This window comes from Macaca nemestrina, chromosome 9 (assembly GCF_043159975.1).
Source record: "Macaca nemestrina isolate mMacNem1 chromosome 9, mMacNem.hap1, whole genome shotgun sequence".
Lineage (NCBI taxonomy): Eukaryota > Metazoa > Chordata > Mammalia > Primates > Cercopithecidae > Macaca > Macaca nemestrina.
In genome coordinates this window covers 55,411,022-55,429,469 of record NC_092133.1, presented here as the reverse complement: position 1 = coordinate 55,429,469, position 18,448 = coordinate 55,411,022, and the positions used below count along the sequence as shown (strand labels likewise).

The 18,448-nt window shown below is 38.9% G+C and overlaps 1 protein-coding gene across 8 annotated transcripts in view; it reads left to right on the top strand.

Moving 5' to 3' along the window:
* LOC105466192 (family with sequence similarity 13 member C) overlaps positions 1-18,448 on the top strand; it is a 118,104-nt gene that overhangs the window by 28,393 nt on the left and 71,263 nt on the right. For all 8 annotated transcript variants that reach the window (XM_071069568.1, XM_011715221.3, XM_011715222.3 and 5 more), the window contains one exon: positions 13,285-13,403. In XM_071069568.1, coding sequence (XP_070925669.1) covers positions 13,285-13,403 — 119 coding nt within the window. The remainder of the gene's footprint in view (positions 1-13,284; positions 13,404-18,448) is intronic.

Genomic DNA, 18,448 nt, shown 5'->3' with positions numbered 1-18,448 from the left:
CATAGTGGCAGGTGCCTGTAATCCCACCTACTCGGGAGACCAAGGCAGGATAATTGCTTGAACCCAGGAGGTGGAGGTTGCAATGAGCGGAGATCATACCATTGCACTCCAGCCCTGGTGACAAGAGTGAAACTCCATTTCAAAAAAAAAAAAAAAAAAAGAAAAGAAAAGAAAGAAAATGAAAAGTTCCTATCCTCTCCAGAAAAGACTGATTGTTCTGTGGCCACAGTGACCAGTAACCATCAGAATTTGTTTTGTACCTGTTTAACTGGGTCAGTAACAACTTGCTTCGGCAATCATTTGTGCTTCTGTGAGCTAGCCAGTCACTTGCTTCTGAAAGCTAGCCAACAACACACACAGTTGTAAAGCCAGACAATTGGCAACACTTAAACTCTAGTGCACATGCCCAGGCAAGTCAGCCAGTCAGCAACATTCTCACTCCAGCTTTACTTATGCAGCTAAAGGTCAGCTAATGCCTAAACATTCCAGCTTCTGGAAGTCTGCTAGGGCCTGCAATCTAAGGGTCTCCAAGCCCTAGAGAAGATCAGCTCTCTCTGCTTTGCTCAGGGAGAATGCCTCTGAAAGTGCAGTTCTTCCTGGCTTTAGCAAGCAATGAATTCAGTTTTTTGTTCAGATATTGGGTAGGGACCTCTTTCTTCAATGATAGAATTACACGTAAAGTGCTAAAAGATCACAAAAAAGAGGGCTATATGGAAAAGTTCACACAAGAGACGATTCTTGGCCCAAGTTGTAAAATGGGAGTTATTTAAGTAGAGAAAATTCCAGGAGGAGGGAGGTTTTCTAAGCTGAGGGAACACACTGTGAGTGAAGACATGAGTGATAGTGGAACTCAAGAGCTGCCACCTAATTTGTCATCTGTGAACCGTAGGATGTGGAAAGGATGGGGTGATGGAAGCTTGACAGGAAGTTTGTAGAGGTTGGATTGTAAGGGTCTTGAATTCCATCCTAATGAGTTTTCTTATTCTGGTGCTTTGCAAACGTTTTTCTATTTCTAAGTTCTAACAGCTGAGGAGACTGAACTTTTACCGTAAGAGGGAGTTTCTTTGAAATCTCCCTATAGAGGATATTTGTCATTCTGTTTTGGCTGCCAAGCATCTGAACTCTGTTCTTGTGCTTGGAGAATTTCCCATTGGAGGGAGAAAAGCAGAATGCTTTATTCACTATAAAAGCTGAAAAGGCCACTATTTGTTTTTCCAGCCTCCCTTTCAGCTAGCACATGGACACAACTGGGGTGATACAAGTCAGAAGTACACACCCTAATCTTGGTTTGAGATGAGAAGCCCAGAAGTCAGCTCTAGGAGTGGAAGTGAATGCAGCAAGAAATGAGATCTGAGCTGTGAGCAGTGGTCATAGTGGTGGTTCCCATTGTTGAGTGCATGGTGTGAACATTGCATGCTGCAGAATTGACCTCTTTTCATCCATCCTAAGATTCACATATTTTCAACACTTTAATATCACTGAAGTCAGGATGCTCCTTATAATCAATGTTGTATAGAAACTGATAAGCAGCATTATCATTATTTTTTTCTTAAAAAAAAATGATCTTAGCATCAGTGTCATTGAAGATTTAGAATGCTTAGGGTGGCAGAAGAGTCCATGTTGGATTATTTTTGAGCACAATTTTATTGTGCTCTTGGCCTAGTAGTCCCTTGTCTGGTTTTCCAACCATTTAAGTTATTCTGTAAGCTTCCTAATAAATTCATCCTTTGGTTAAGTTATTTAGAGTTTGTTTCTGTTGTTTGAAGCTAAGAACCCTGACTGGTATATGCTTGTCATCTTAAGAAGTCTTGAGCATACTGTAGTTTATTAAAATATCTGCTTTGATTCAAAAAAGCTTTTCTCTCTAAATCGTCACTTAAGTTTGATGTCCCAGGATACTATGAGTTATGCTAATAACTCATTCAAAATTATTTATTGAGTTTCCCCATGTGAGATTACAGAGAATGGGTCCGATGAGAGAGTGACCTTCATGGAGCTTTCATTGCATTGTGTATCCGGTGGGCTTGCATCCCCCTGCAGAGCATCCTGCCATTCCTATCCTCTGTGGACTTGGTCCCAGGTTAAGAAGCACAATGCAGGCCGTAGAAAGCTGATAGACACTTGAATTTAGGGAAGTGATATTATTGCATCTGTTGTTAGGGACTGGTCCTTTCTTCGGTTATTCTCAACATCATTCACCTGGTGAAATCTTGTCTGTCTCCAGGAATTTCCTGCATCTTGAAGCTATATGGAAATTAGTTTGAGGAGTAGCGCTGGTAGGGGGTGGGGTAGCCTTTGGGTTAGAGACATGGGATATCTATTGACCAAGCTGCAAATGCCTTTGAGTTCAATGTTCTAGGTATTAAGCTTTTCCTTTATTCCAGATATATGCTAGGTATCCAAATTAAAGACTTCCTCAAAGTGAATGGTGCTAAAAGTAATATTTGGGTCTCATAGGTCCTTAGGTTTTTCCAAAGTCCACATAAAAACTTGCCATGTGTTACCTTTATGTAGAATATTCAATTCAGTCCGAATGTATTGTCTGATCTTATTGCATAGAAGGAAGCATCCTTTCTAAAGGGAGATCACCTCTGGGGGAATATATTCTACTTGTGGCTGAAGAGTCTGATAAAATAGTTAAAGAGATAAACAGCTCTAATGACTGTTAGTTGAGAAATGAGACATAGAAGCTATTTGAGCAGCCTTTGATAAAATGAAAGTTGGTTGCTGTAGAGTTGGTCCTGCTTTTTGCTAACATTGTAGCTGGAGAATTTTTAAGAGGAGCTAATATTTTGCACTTTTGTGGAACCTGATTCCCCAAATCTAGCACCTTGGGTATTACTGAGGGTATACTGGAGTGTTACTGTTTACCTAATGTTAAAGTCTTGACATCTTTGAATTAACATTAAAATGCAAGTCAATCCTAGGCGTTCACAGGATACCACTATTTTCAAAATGTTTCTTCTCTTTAGATATCTTAGAATAATTTTCTTGTCAGGATTTGCTTTATTATAGTTGTTAATTTGTTTTTAGTTTGAGATATCACTGTACATAATATTCCGTTTCTTTCTTATTTTTATCCCAGTTTTTAAAAGTTTCTTAAATTGGTTTGCATGAAAGTGAAATCCATGTCAGCATTTCTGGTTTCTGAGACAATACTGTTTTCCTTCCTCATTCCCCCGCCATCTCTTGACTCTCTCAAAAGAAAAAAAAAAAAACCAAAAAAAAAAAACCAAAATAAAGAACCATGCATTCATTGTAAGATGGGAGAGCTCTGACGTTTCCACAATGTCTTTAAAAGGGGAATGTTGGAATGACATGATTCTCCTTTGTTAACTGTTCCACATTTTGTGAGAACAGTTGGACTTGCTCTAAAATTCTCAATGACTCGTTCAGCAGAAGGAAAGGCAGAGATGTCCCTTGTTGATACAAGAATATAAGGAGAGCCTAGTGTTGAAAGCTGTGGCATTAGTGCAACAGTTTTAGTAGCTGAAGTAATATTTGTGATAGTAATTTTGGATTTTTCTCATGACTGCTTTGGAAATAGAAGAATAATTTGATTCTTGCTAAACTAAATAAAAAAAGGGAGCTTGCAAAATGAAACATTGAGGGATATTTGAAAGCAAAGAATAACAGACATAGTTTAATAATTTCAGAAAATAACATGGTAGAGATTCTGTATCAACAGGCTGTTTGCCTTCTCAGCCCCCCAAAAAGGAATAAAAGGTAGGCTTTTCCCAGGAAGGTAGTGCTGTCTTTTAAGTAAGAGGTTTTTTATTTTTTTATTATTTTTTGGGACGGAGTCTTGCTCTGTCACCCAGGCTGGAGTGCAGTGGCATGATTTCGGCTCACTGCAACCTCCCTCTCACAGGTTCAGGTGATTCTTCTGCCTCAGCCTCCTGAGTAGCTGGGACTACAGGCATGTGCCACCATGCCCAGCTGATTTTTTTGTATTTTTAGTAGAGACAGGTTTTCACCGTGTTGGCCAGCTGGTCTCAAACTCCTGACCTCAGGTGATCCACACACCTTGGTCTCTCAAAGTGCAAGTAAGAGGCATTTAAGGGATCTTAAACCTCAACTCAGAGGGAGATGATTTAAATTATACATTGTTTCTTAATTCATATTAAAATCACAGAAATTAAAGCCTCGCATGGTAATGTATGCCTGTAGTCCTGGCTGTTTTGGAGGCTGAGGCGGGAGGATCACTTGAGCCCAGCAGTTGGAGAGTCCAGCCTGGGCAACATAGTAAGACCTTGTCTCTTACCAAAAAAAAAAAAAAAAAGAAAGAAAAAAAAAAGAAGAAAAGAAAAAGTGACAACAGCAACAAAAATCTCCCCAGAAATAAGCATTTCCTTTTTAAAATCGTAGTAACCCTTTGAAGTCTAAATAATTCACTAGCTTCTATACTAGACCTGAGAGTCCATGTGACTGAGAAGTGAGGACAGACTCTTGACAAAGGGGCTTTCTTATCATACCTCTGCTCTGTGCATAGGACTAAGTTCTAGTAGAAAGGCTTAAGCTTGTGGTGCCATATTTATAGGTGCTGACTCACTGCTCCAGTTGTTCCATTTAACCATGATTTTTGATTCCTTGGTTTGAAAATTGTATTCCTTTATTAAAGTTTAACACAAGTAGAACATAAGGAACAGTGGCACCTATTTTAAAGAACATCATTTATAACATCTCAAGACAGAAGTCATACTATTGAGTGTACTTTTAGTAATATTTAATGTTTCTTTTGTTGTCTTACCCTGGTTTTCCTTATGGAGTTAAAATTCGTTAGCATTTTGTTGCAATATGAAACAAGTGGGTCAGGCAATGAGCTTCCTTCTTGAAGATTCCATGACAACCCACTCTGCATTTTCTTCCTATTTCTCTTTCTTGGTCTTCTCTGCAGTATCCTTTCCATCTGCCTGTCCCTTGAATGTTTTAAAATTAAATATTCTTATTTTAATTTGTAAAAGCAACACACACTCATTAAACAATTCAAGCAATTAAGTAACTTATCAATTATATCCCACATAAAAAACTATAACTGCACAGTAATAATACACACGCACACACACATACACAAACATATTGATCTACCCCTCCACCTCTCTATGGGTTCTTACTATATATACGTTATTTTGCAGCTTGAGTTTTGATGTAAAAATATACCATCAGTGCTGTAAATATTGGCATTCCTCAGGGTTTTCTCCCAAGTTTTTTCCTCCATCTCTGCCTACTCTGAATTGTGTTACCTGACTTGTGGTTTTGGTCACCCTCCTGATCATTCTTAAATATGTATTGCCAGCCCTAGTCTGTCTCTAAGATTCCAGCTCCTCTATTTATCATTGCCTACTTAGATGCTGCATGGGTTCCTCATACCCAACTCTCCCTGAATACTGTTTCTCTTCCTGTGTCCACTTGAGGGAGCAGCAATAGCATTCACCTCATTTTCCCACATTGAGATTTGCCATCACCATCTGTCCTTCTTTTTCATTCAACCACATTCTGTCAATCACCAGGCCTATTTTTTCTATCTTTTTAATATCTTTTTAGCTAATTTGTTATTCTCCATACTGCTTACCACCTCTGTCATCCAAGTGACAGTCATCTCTTGCTTGGGATGCTCTAACTTTCTAACTATCCTTCTTTCTTTGATTCCTCCTCTTCACCTTCTAATCCATTTGCCACACAAGCCCAAGGTGATTTCTTCCAGTGCAAATCTGAACATGCCTTACTTATAATATTCGGTGGCTTACCATTGCCAATAGAATAAAGCCCAAACTCTTCAAGACTAGTAGTCTTCATACTTAGAGGTTTCACATGATCTGGCTTCTGCCTGTGCTTCGCCTGCCTAGTTGTTCACCATCCCCACCTTTGACTCTCACTCTAAACATAGGCACTCATCCAGAGTTCCTTGAACATTCCATGCTCTCACTTACACATGTTTGCCTTGATACATTCTGCCTCCCGCTCATGCTATTTCTTCCAGTTGATGTTGATTTATCTTTTAGGCTACTTCAGTGATACTTCTCCCAAGAGCTAGGCTTAGTGTCATTCCTATATATTCTCAAAGCATCTCATACTTCGTCCTTATCCTATTGTAGCATTGATCATACTATACTGCAATTGCTTGTTTATAGTTTGTGTCTTGCCACCTCTTCCATCCCCCACCACCATTGCCACTACTAACTTGACTGTGAGCTCCCTGAGGGCAGGAAGTAGGAAGAGCACAAAATGTAGCCCCTGAGAGGGACCAAATATTTGATGAATGAATGTCATCAGAACCAAGATCCCATAAAGCTGCAGAGATGACCAGTTTCTGAATCTTAGGAGTTACAATGGTCAAGTCTAGTGCCGTGAGGGAGTGAAGCAATGTGATCATAATCAGAAACGATTTGCCTTTTGCTTTCCTTCATGCTTTATGCTGTTTGGAGCCTTCTGTAGTCTTAGCAATGTGTTGTAATTGGAGAGTTGGAGACCTGTGCAAGGCCTAACTCCTCAGTGGAGCAGGAGGAGAAATGCAAGGATTCCTAGAGGGGGAAGCTAGATTTTGGTTAGCTGATTGTCAAAATACTCAAAGCAGCTATCTCACGTCTCACAACTGGTAAATCCTGCCTCCCTGCCTTGAATCTCAAGCTCATTAGAGAGAAGACTAGGTTTTTAGGAATCTCCCTCACTTCAGAGTCCCTGTGTCCTTTAACCCACATGCTAGGGAGGAGAAAAAACAAGTACTACTGAAAACCCGCCTTATGCCTCATGACTGTTTTCTACTCTTTTGTATACTCCATTGATTTTACCCTTGAATACCACCCACCCCAGCTGTTACATTTTAACTGTGACTGTATTCACACTGACTTGCATGGGATACTTCTCAGTTCTATAGTAAGTACATATAGTAACATATAATGGAAAGAGCTCTGGATTTGGGTTTAGGAGATTGGGGTTAGGAACTGGGTGCTCTAGCTCAGTCATATGATCTGGTGTGGTCCTATTTTATATAATTTTGAATGAAGTATTGAATATAAAGTATTAAATCACCTTTAAGGCAAACAACTTGAATTAATGAAATTCCTCCTAAATTGATCAAGAACTGTATAATATCAAAGCTGTTTGGGCCTATTGGATTATAAGCTGTATTGATTTTATTGAAATATTTCTACATTAGCTGATGAATGGAAATACCCAATAACTGCTGTCATGAGAATATAGTCTTAAAATACACAAATGTCAGTCAGACTTTGCAAAGTCTTCAGAAAGGCACCTCATGTATAAAAGGCAATCTTTCTGGCCTACGTAAGTCATCTGCCTTTTCTTCACTTCATTTGTCTCACTGGGGAAAACTGAGGGACTAAAACCTACTTCCCAGTAAATGAGAAAATGTACATAGAAGGTGCCTAGTTTAGTACCTGGTACAGAGCAAGCACTCAGCGAATGTTATCAGATTTGGAAAGTATATATGATAGACAGCATAATTGAATGTCTGTTTTCTACTACAAATTCTTACAACAAAGCAGTAAACTGGGTAATATATATTACAGCTTAAAAAATTAGAATCAGGCCGGGCGCAGTTGCTCATGACTGTAATCCCACTTTGGAGGCCGAAGCAGGTGGATCACCTGAGGTCAGGAATTTGAGACCAGCCGCCAACCTGGTGAAAACTCATCTCTACTAAAAATACAAAAATTAGCTGGGCATGGTGGCAGGTGCCTGTAATCCCAGCTACTTGGGAGGCCGAGGCAGGAGAATCACTTCAATTTGGGAGGCAGAGGTTGCAGTGAGTCGAGATCATGCCATTGTGCTCTAGCCTGGGTGACAGAGAGAGATTCTGTCTCAAAAAAAAAAAAAAAAAAAAAAAAGGAAAAAGAAAGAAAAAAATAGAATCAGAGGACATCTTACTTCATGGATACGTGTGGATTTTGAGCCTATGACTGCCTTTTCCCATGATTTATTTTATTTCTTTGTTGAAATAATGAGTAAGATGGCCAGAAATAAGTTTTAAAAATAGATCTGAAGAAACTGTTCTCTTAGTTCCCTAGTTCTTAAAAGGGCCAGAAAATTTTAAATAATAGAGACACATTTTTGAAAGGACATTTAAGTCAACTCGTACATGACCTCTTTACCCTACTTATGACATGAATGTAATAGTCCAATAGTTTCTTTTATCAGGGTATAAACGTCTTTAAAATTCTCCAATTATTCAGAAGGACATCAAGTCACTTTCACAGACATGTGAAGGTTAAGAAAAAAGGTACTCTTGGGTGATGTAGGATAGGGTAGATTTACACTTTCTCTTGTTCACCTTAAGAACTGAAAATATAAGATTTTCCAAACTATAGTGCTATCAGATATATTAATTATGTCTTAATTGGAGCTTTGGGGAAGTCCTTGCTCTCGTAAATATAAGACATTATTAACAATAGAGTGATTAGGCTACAGAACCATTTAATTTAACAATTAATCCACAGTTGAAGAAAATAAAGTTTTATCAATTTGGGGACAGAATGAACATAGAGAAAACCTCAAGTATGAGAAGATGAAGATTTGGTATTTCGATTGACCACATCTTGGAGGGAAGATTTACAGGATGTATACATCCTTGAGGCCCAAAGTTACCTTTCTGACTTTCAGACAGAGAAGATGGACAAGATCTGGATTAGAATGGAAAATTGTTCTGTTTTGTTTTTCTTTATGGCCATGGATTTGTACAAATGGAGGAATTTGGAAGGACCTGAAGCAATGACCTTGCCATTTGATCAAAACTAGATGATCCCAAGTCCTACAAGAGTCAACTGAACTCACTAAAATGGCAACAAGAACAAAATATCATATTTCCCTGTTCTGGTTTAGAGGCAGCTAATTTTTCCTTAAGTAAGTTTGGGTTTTGAGCCTCTTGAGTTAATAGCTTTCCTTTTGCTATCATGCACACTCTGCTAGCCTCAGCACCTGGATCAGATAAATAGCCTAAATAATGTTTGTTTCATGGACTGCTTTCTTATGAACTATCTCAGAATGTAGTCAATTTGATGGTCCCTGCATTTGGCAGAGAACCAACAAATCACCCCACTGAGGTAGACTTGGGACATACTAGGAGTGAGGCGGAGGGTAGATGAAGATGGCTGGGAACAGGAAAATATGTGGGATGCCTTTCCTTCCAGGTGCCCATCTGGGCTACACTTGGCCAGATGGCAGGAAGACCAAGCATGGGGCAGAGGATTTTGGCTTCTTCCCTCATTCCCCTTGGTCAGCTTGGATCTGACCATTTGACAGACACATTAACACAGAAGTAAAAAGTTAGAATCTGCTCTTATCCTTTAGTCTGTGTCAAACAGTAGATTTTAAAGTTCTTTGGGGCAAGAGTGTCTTATTCACTTCTCTATAACCCTCTCAACTATCAAAATGCTTGGTATATAGTAGTGATTTTTTTAGGTAAAAATATATCTTAGTTATTTCAGAATACATACCCTCCTTTAATGTTCTAGAATTTTTGAGCTGAATGTTACAGTGGATTCTAAACAGAGTGATGAAGCTTAAATGGGCAAAGGTAATCAAATGTGTTCTTTATTTCCTTTCTTGATGTTGTCACCTTTTTGGGGGGTGGGGGATGGGGACAAACTGTTAACTCTCAATCTTTTACAAATACGTTATTTACTCTAAGGACTTTCTTTGGCAGCCCTAGTTAACGTTCACCAGATGGTGGAGTCCAACTGGAACAGAGAAACGGGCTTACCAAGGAAGTAAGCCTTGGCCTCTCATGAATCTGGCTAAATCTCTTATAGAGGCAGATACATTTGATTGAGTACTACTATTCTTGTTTTGTACTCTTTCCTTTATAACTTTATGAATAAATGACAGCTGGCAGCACAAGACCTTTGAAAGCTACTGTTCTATTAATTCAATAAGATGATATCCCCATTTCTTCTGTCTTCTTTCTTTAAGGGAAAACATGAAATTATGTTTTAAAGCTGGTGCAACTAAGACTTGGGTTTTCCTCGCCTGTTCCCTGTGAGGTACTTGTGTCAGGACTTCTTGTGTCGTCACATGCCAGGCTGTCCTGGGGATGCTCTGTAGTTCCTTAATGCCAATGCACACATCTGTTCAGAATTTCACCTTTCTCATTTTTTAACATTTCTTAAAATTGATGGATGCATTTAATGTGACATTTTTTCCCCTAAAAGACTGTTATGTAATCAGACCAATGATGGCTTATAATTGATGGTATCTTAGAATAGAGGAAAGGTAATGTGTTTTAGTTATCTATTGTTGCATAACAAATAACCACAAAACTTAAAATAGCAATAATCATATATTATCTTTCATGGCTTCTGTGGGTCAGGAACTCACCTAGGGCACACTAGGGAGGTCTGTGTCTGCTTCAGGCTGTCTAGGGTATCAGCTGGAAGACTTAAAGCCTAGAAATTAGAAGCATCTGAAGGTTCATTGATTCCCATGTGAACTTTGCTGGGGCTATTGGCCCACAAGTGGTCATTCTATAAGGAGATAATGGAGTGGAAGGAACTAAACTAAAAATCTTTATTCCTTTTCTTATGAGTGAAATATTTTCCAAAATCATAAGGATCTCTGGAAGGAAGAATAAATTCGGCATTTTCTAAGAAAGGCTGCACTTGGGTTTCTGATCTGAGCGGAGCTTGTAGATCCGAACGTTGAAACACGATCTAACTTTTGGCAGTGGGAAGGGCAGCCTGTTATGACAATCACACATACATGTCATATAAGAGCCTGTTCCATCCATCAGCATTCAGGATGATTTGTACCAGACTTCTTATTTAGTCTTCCCCAATTCTCCCTACCATCTTGAGGTTTGAAATTCTTGGTGGGGAAAAGAAACATAGGTGACAGTGACACTCTTTTCCCCATTTGAATCAGGAACTTGATAGTCATCTGTATCCAAATACTCCTTATCTTTCCATTTTAGAGAAGAGTTCTTCTCTTGCAATCCTTTGAGATTTCTGATCTAAGCATATTAAAGAGACACTTTCTCTAAAGTTCTTGTTATTCATATCTAAGATGCATCCTAGATCCAAAGGAATCCAACAGTGTTTGGCCTCTGTAACCCTTCTCAACTTTTGAAGGTTCAAATAGTTAGATAAAATAGTATTTTTGAAAAAAATAAAATCAAACACTACTCTTTCCTAAAAGGATAAAGTTTTAATAAAATGGACATTTTTGGTTTAAACCTTTTAAGAGTTCAGAGGGGCCATTTCTTAAGGCCTACATCAATTGAGGTTTCTAACTATAATGTTTAAAGTAATATTGCTATTAGTATAGAAATGTGAAATAAGCATTCCACCACAAAAATAGGTTTTCTTTTGCTGAACTCATTTGGGTTAATTCTGCAAGGATTACCTGAGCACTAGGTTCAGAATATTGAGCTTTAAGAAAATGTTTGTAAAAGCAATATTGTTATCAGTAGTAGTTCATATCTGCTGTGTGCCTCCAATTGGCAGGCACTTGTGGAATTCATGGTATTATCCTCATTTTACAGAAGAGGAAACTGAGCCCAGATAACTTATGTAATTTGGCCAAGGTCATACACTAAGCAAGTAGCAAGCAGAACTCTGTCTCACATGAAAACCATTGTGTGGGGGAATTTGACCAGTATTTGGGTAGCTATAGAATTTTTCTCAAGCAACTACTAAGTCTAGGGGACTGGTGTATACTAATGGAAACTTTTCATGTGGAGTGTCTTCTTACCTGAAGCTGGAGGCTTCAAAGAATTAAAGAGAGGATCTTGATAGGGCTAATGCTTTCCTTTCCCACAACTCTGCATGACTGTTCCTACTTTACCCCTTTCATATGAAGGCATTCATATGATTTTGTTGTAGAGGCTTGTGATGATGACTTCTTGGCAAAAAGCCTCACCATGTGGAAACTTTTCATGTGGAGTGTCTTCTTACCTGAAGCTGGAGGCTTCAAAGAATTAAAGAGAGGATCTTGATAGGGCTAATGCTTTCCTTTCCCACAACTCTGCATGACTGTTCCTACTTTACCCCTTTCATATGAAGGCATTCATATGATTTTGTTGTAGAGGCTTGTGATGATGACTTCTTGGCAAAAAGCCTCACCATGTTGTTCTAGTGTGCTGGAACCATGATTTCTAAGACACCTGACACACTGACACTTGTACTGACTTCAACCCACACCCTTAATAGAGGAGCTGGGTCTCTATTGTGACCATAATATATTGCACCAGAAGACCCAAATTCACTGCATTGCTTGAATAATTTGCCTGTATGATGGTACCCATCTGGAGCTACTGAATTTCTCACAGATTTTTGTTTTAGTATCTCATTTATTAGGTTAAAGAAGGACTGTTTTATTCTAAAGAAAGTTCTTCAGTTAGAGATTTGACATGGCTCAAAGATGATAGTAGTGGAACTGTTGGATATATATAAACCTTTCATTTTTGGTATGTATGCATGTCTTTGTATTGAATCCAGATTAGTTTTAGTTTTGGTGTGTTTATTCTGTAGAGTGTTTAGCACTCTGAAGTTTTTCTAAATTAATGAGCAATTGCATCATGGGTAACCCACATTGTGGTTTCTTTAGATGCAGTGTAGCCAATGGCAATAGTCTGTGTGTATGAGGGGGTATGTATGAGTGTGTGTATGATAGTGTGTGGCAGGATGAGGGAAGAGATATCAAGGACTCTTGAGATCTGGAATTTATAAAAATGATTTGTTCTTTAGTTTTCAGATTAACTTAAATTTTTCTCTTATTATAGAAATAATGTTTATTGTAGAAAACTTAGAAAATACATATGGGCTCCCAAAAATAAATAAACATGACATCTCAGAGTTAGTCACAGTTAAGATTTTGGTTCAACTTATTCCAATCTCATGTGTGTGTGTGTGTGGGGGGGTGTGTGTGTGTGTTACTATGTGTGAACATTCATATATATGTTTATTCTTGCATAAATAAGCCTGTACTATAAATATTCTTCTATGGATTATCTTTTCAGATGTATCCATTCATTCAATATTCTTCCATGACATCATTTTTAATATCTGTACAATTCTTATTGTATGGCTATGCCATATCTTTTGGACATTAGATTTATTATTATTATTTTCTTTATTCTGTTTTCTTGCAGCAACTGACTGATAGAAGCTTTAAAAATTTTGGACCTCTGAATTGGCTCCCTTCCCACACCACAATCAGCAGACTGTGTTATGCATTGCTGCTTCCCTGCCCTGAGACCCACTTCCGGCATAATAATGCTATGGAACTCATTGCTGTTGACAGCTCATCTACTTTTGCTGTTTCTTCTTGCAGGAGACAGAGCATGTGGCATCCAGCCAGTCAGAGGGTCAGGTGAGAGCAGGAACACCAGCTCATGAGAGTCCACAAAACAATGCCTTCAGGTGCCAAGAAACAGTGCAACTTCAACCAAGGTGGGCCCTTTGTTGTCAGAAGCTATTCTGTGCTTGTGATTCCTTTCTCAGAAATGCCAACTGTGTGCTTGCCAACCCCACACAAGAGGCGAGGCTTTCTGACTTTTGTTGGCATTCCTTATAGTCAGAAAAGCTGCTTAAAGGGGCCTAGAAGGAGAATCGCTGAGTGAGTTTAAGATAAATGTAAATGACCTACTTTCTCTGGCTTCCATTTGAAAGTAATCTGCCTTAAGTCTCAGGGGGAAGTGGAGACAGGTCCAGCCCTTGGAGAGAAATGCTGATTTCATCCTTTCTTATTCTTTATTCTATGCTAGAGGGAGTTAGATTTTCCTTTGTGATAGTGATAAATTTGTGATGACCATGTAGGCACCACACCAACTGATTTTTACATAGTCTCTCATTTAGCCTTCTCTACTTTCTCATAAAGCTGTGTACTCATAGTCTGAAAGATATTAAGGCACTTGCCTAATGTTGCACAAGTGAAAAAGACTGAGCCAGAATTTGAACCCACAAATGTCTGATTGCAGCACGGCAGGTGCAGATTCTGTGCTGACCCAAGTGTCTTCCAGTGACCTTAGCCCTGACATAGCCCCAGGATGGCCTCTCTAGCCTGCTAGACCTGCTGGAGACAGCCCTGGATCCAGAGCAAGGATGTGGGTGGAAATCAGCCTGCAGAAAGGTTGGCATGACATTCTGATGGGAGCCTGGCATTGCAGCTGTCTATGGAAAGTCTCTTCTGGAAATAAACAGAAGAAAGAATTCAACCACTAGTTGTGTCAGCTGTCTTTGTAGGATCTTGTGTACAGTGTAATCATAGCCCTTTCTCAGTGGAAAGGGAGGGCTGTGTTTCTGAGCCTGACCTTTAGAATTGTTTTTCTAAGGCAGCACAGTCTAAATCAACAACTGCAGAGAAGATTGGCTATGCTATGCAGTTGTACTTTTAAATATCCAATATACCAGATTTAAAGGTTGGAGGGGACCTCAAAGATAAGGTGCTTCCCTATCCTGGTGGATTCATGGCCATCTTTTATAACCCTCTTCACAAGCTGACTTCTTTTATGTGTTTATTGTTACCTGACCTCAGGTAATACCTGTTGGATTCAGCCTTGTAATTTCTCCACTAATCAAGACATTCTGCCTCCTATTTGAGGTATTATTGTAAGAAAGCTATTTTTTGGCTACTGGAATCAATTTAGTCAGTGACCCACCAGCCTGATGACTGTCTCCCTCAGCAAGAAAAAAGTCAACTATTATTCCCATGCGTATTTCAAAATAGTATAAAAGCAAAACAATGCAAACAAAAACCCAAACAAAGTCATTCATGCTTGTGTATGGAATGTATGGTGGTCCTGTAGGGGTAGATATTTAATGGAGACCAACAGGGGAAAATGATATTAGCAATTAACCTCCTCAAAGATGCTAGATGTTCAGTGAACTTAAAACCAGTGTGTATCCCATTTTGTATTTCTCTTCCTCTGCCCCTTAGCAAACCTTCATAGGATCCTAAATATCTTGTCTTTTTCTCCTGCCCGTCTCCCATCTTTCATGTCCCACTTTCACAGAATTGAGCTTTCTGACCTAGCAACATTCCAGACTGTTCTGTGCACCACTGTCAGCAATCGCAGGATCTAGTGCTAAGTCACATATCAGGAGTGCTGAGGGTAGTTATGTCTAGTGCTGTTAGCTAAGTAACCTTTAAACTACAATTATTTATCACAACCATGGTGACATCACCAAGGGACATTCTAATGGAACTTTAAAAAAATCCATCTCAGAATATTACAAGGATTGTGAAATTTGATGAACTGGTGAAATGAGATCCGAGACTAAAAACAACTTTTAATCAGGTAGCTCACATTCTTGATAACATTCCTCTTCTGTTTTAAGCCAGCATCTGGCCAGGTTTGGGTATACCATGCCAAATAGAATCTTGATAGAGACATGATACTGTAATGGGACACTCCAGACCTAGGTCTGGTTCAGAGTGAAGGAATAAGACAGGCTAAGTCTCAGCAGGTGTAAAATGCCATCTTCTTTGGGGCAGTGAGTTGGGGGAGAATGCTATTAACATAATGAACACTGTGAGAAAAGGAAGAAAGATCTCTCTGTAGCAAGAAGCCACCTTACTCCTTGGGGTCACACATCATTTGGGTGAGACTCAAAGGAGTAGTCAGTCTTCAGAAAATGAATCCATCTTCGTGGAGGTGAGATATTGGAGTGGATTGAGGTCATGAGGTGGGCATTGATCTTTCCACGAATGCCAAATAATTTCATACCTACAGCTCTCAGAGTTCTCATGTTGTATATTGGGCTCTTTTGAGCACCAGGATCCGTGTTTGCCCAAGTTTCTGTGTATATATACCTTATTATTGCTACTGTAATAACTGATCATGGCTTTAAACACAAATTTATTATCTCATAGTTCTGTAGGATAGAAGTTCAACATATGTCTCCCTGGGCAAAAAATAAAAATAAAAAGGTGTTGGCAGGGCTCCATTCCTTTCTAAAGGCTCTAGGGAAGAATCTATCAATTTCCATGCCTTTTCCAGTTTCCAGAGGCTGCCCACATTCCCTGGCTTATTGTCCCTTCCTCCATTTGCAAGCCACCAACATTGCATTTCTCTGATCATTCTTCCATAGTCACATCTCCCTCTGATCATGGCTGGGAAACATTTTTTGATTTTAAGGATTAATGTGAATAGGTTGGGCTCACTCAGATCTCAAGGTCCTTAATTACATTTTCACAGTCGTTTCTGTCACATAAGGTAAGATGGCAGAGGAGGGACAAGGATGAAGACATGGACATCTTTGGGGAGCTATTATTCTGTCCACTACATGTATGTTTATTTTTTTCTAGTGAAAATCTCTAAAACATTTATCAGACTCTCATATGGCACATATAACCCCAGAAAATATTTAGAACCCCTGTCCTAATGTCTTTCTACCTCCAAGTTTGAAAACACATGACTCCAGGGAAGATTCAGAATGGTTAAATGAAGGTTAGCCTAAAGCTGCCTCATTACATATTTTAAGCTCAGCCTAAAGGTTTTTCTGTACATCGTGAACTATAATCTAAATGGAGTTGTATACAGACCGTAGCCTACTCTTACACCAATCACCAAGTTGTGGCCAAAGGTGGCCAGCTGTTCAAATAAGGTAAACGCCGAATTGTAATGAATCCAGCCGTTTCTGCACCTCACTTCTGTTTTCTATATGTCACTTTCCTTTTTCTGTCCATAACTCTTCTTCCACCATGTGGCTGCGCTGGAATCTCTGAGCCTACTCTGGCTGGGAAGGCTGCCTGATTTGTGAATTGTTCTTTGCTCAATTAAACTCTTTTAGATTTAATTCAGCTAAAGTTTTTCTTTTAACAGAACCCTTGTCCTAATGTCTTTCTACTTCCAAGCTGGCTTGTTCTTCTGATTTCCCTTAACAGAGCCAGTCTCAGATACAGTTAAAGCCACTTCCATCTTCTTTCACTGCACGCTTCCTCCCGTTTGCCATGCCCTGCCCTTCCCTATATTATAGTCCTTGGCCTTAAAGTGCCATACATTAGAGGACTCAAATTTGGTGTCCTACAGGTGTATCTGGTGTGGAGACATATTTGGCTTGTACAAAATTAAACTATTTTGAATCAACGTTTTAAAATCAAAAGTTTTTACAGATTTTTGGCTTTCTTTGCAAGAATCTGAAGGTAGGATAACCCAGGGCCTACATTCCTCCAAGGTAACAACTAGCTGGAGCTGAGGAGTAGCTTTCGATTTTTTTCACAATTCCTACCCAGCTCTCCTCATTTATTTATGCTCTTTGCTGAGCTTCTATAGGCATTTGATTTATAATGCCTGCTTCAATAATTTTCTTCCTGGCAACTGCTGCTCCTGGGGACTCTGTAGCTCCCTGGAGCTAAGTCCTCCTGCAAGAAAATGTCTTATCATATGGTGATGGCTGATATTGTCTTAATGCCATCTTTTCCCCAGATGACATGTTTTCATTTGAATATGGGCTTTCAGAGCACGAGTGGAAGGGCTGGGTTATTATACTACTCTGGCATACTCCTCAATACCTGGTATTTTCAAAACATGTAAAATTAAAGAACTGTGGTTAGTTAGAGCTGGAAGAAACCTTAGTAATCATTTAATACAACTCTCATTTTCTTCTTTGACACCCAGTGAGGCCGTGATTTGCTCAAGTTCTCTCTCGCCTTGATAATAGAACCAAGATTAGTACCATCAATCTGTATTGAGTTGCCATTTAATGAATATGCATTAGTTTGACTGATTTTTAGAGCTAAAGACAGTACCAATCCTGTAAACCCTCAGATATGACAAAGGGAAATTTATGAATGTAAGAGAATATTAATGCAGTTGGGAATTTCTTACTAAGCTAAGAAAATTTACTTTTGAGAATGATTAACTCACTTATATTTAAAATAGTGTATTAAAATTTATGACGGCATTAAACCTTTAATGTTGTTAAAGACCTTGTCTGTATAAACAGGAGCTATTCTGTAGCATTATCTTACTGTTAATTAGGTTGGTGGTTACATTGTGAGCTCCAGTTCATTATTGGCCTCTTCATCCGGATTCCCACATTAGAGGAGGTTGAAGATCCTTAGCAAGGATAATGGCCTTGGATGGCCTCCACTATTTTTTGACATTCCAGATGAAAGAGAAAGCTGGGGGCTTTGTTGCTTTATAGAAAGAGGAAGTTTTGTTGGCAACAACTTTTCTATGGGGGATAAATCCTTTCATCTTTTGTTTTTGAGATAGATAATGTGTGTGTGTGTGTGTGTGTGCGCGTGCGTGTGTGTGTTTGAATAGCTAATTGTTTCTTATTTGAATGTTTTTCATAGAAGTAAGCAGGGTCTTAATGAGTTCTGCTAAACAGAGAAAGAATGAGTAAGAGAATGAGCACTGAGATTTTTCATATTAATAATACAAAAGACATATCTCCCTTCTTGAACTGTACCTGATCTCTGCATATTTCTAGGATGTTCTTCTCTCTCATTAGCGTCCTCCTATGATTTTGTTTTGTTTCTTTTTAAA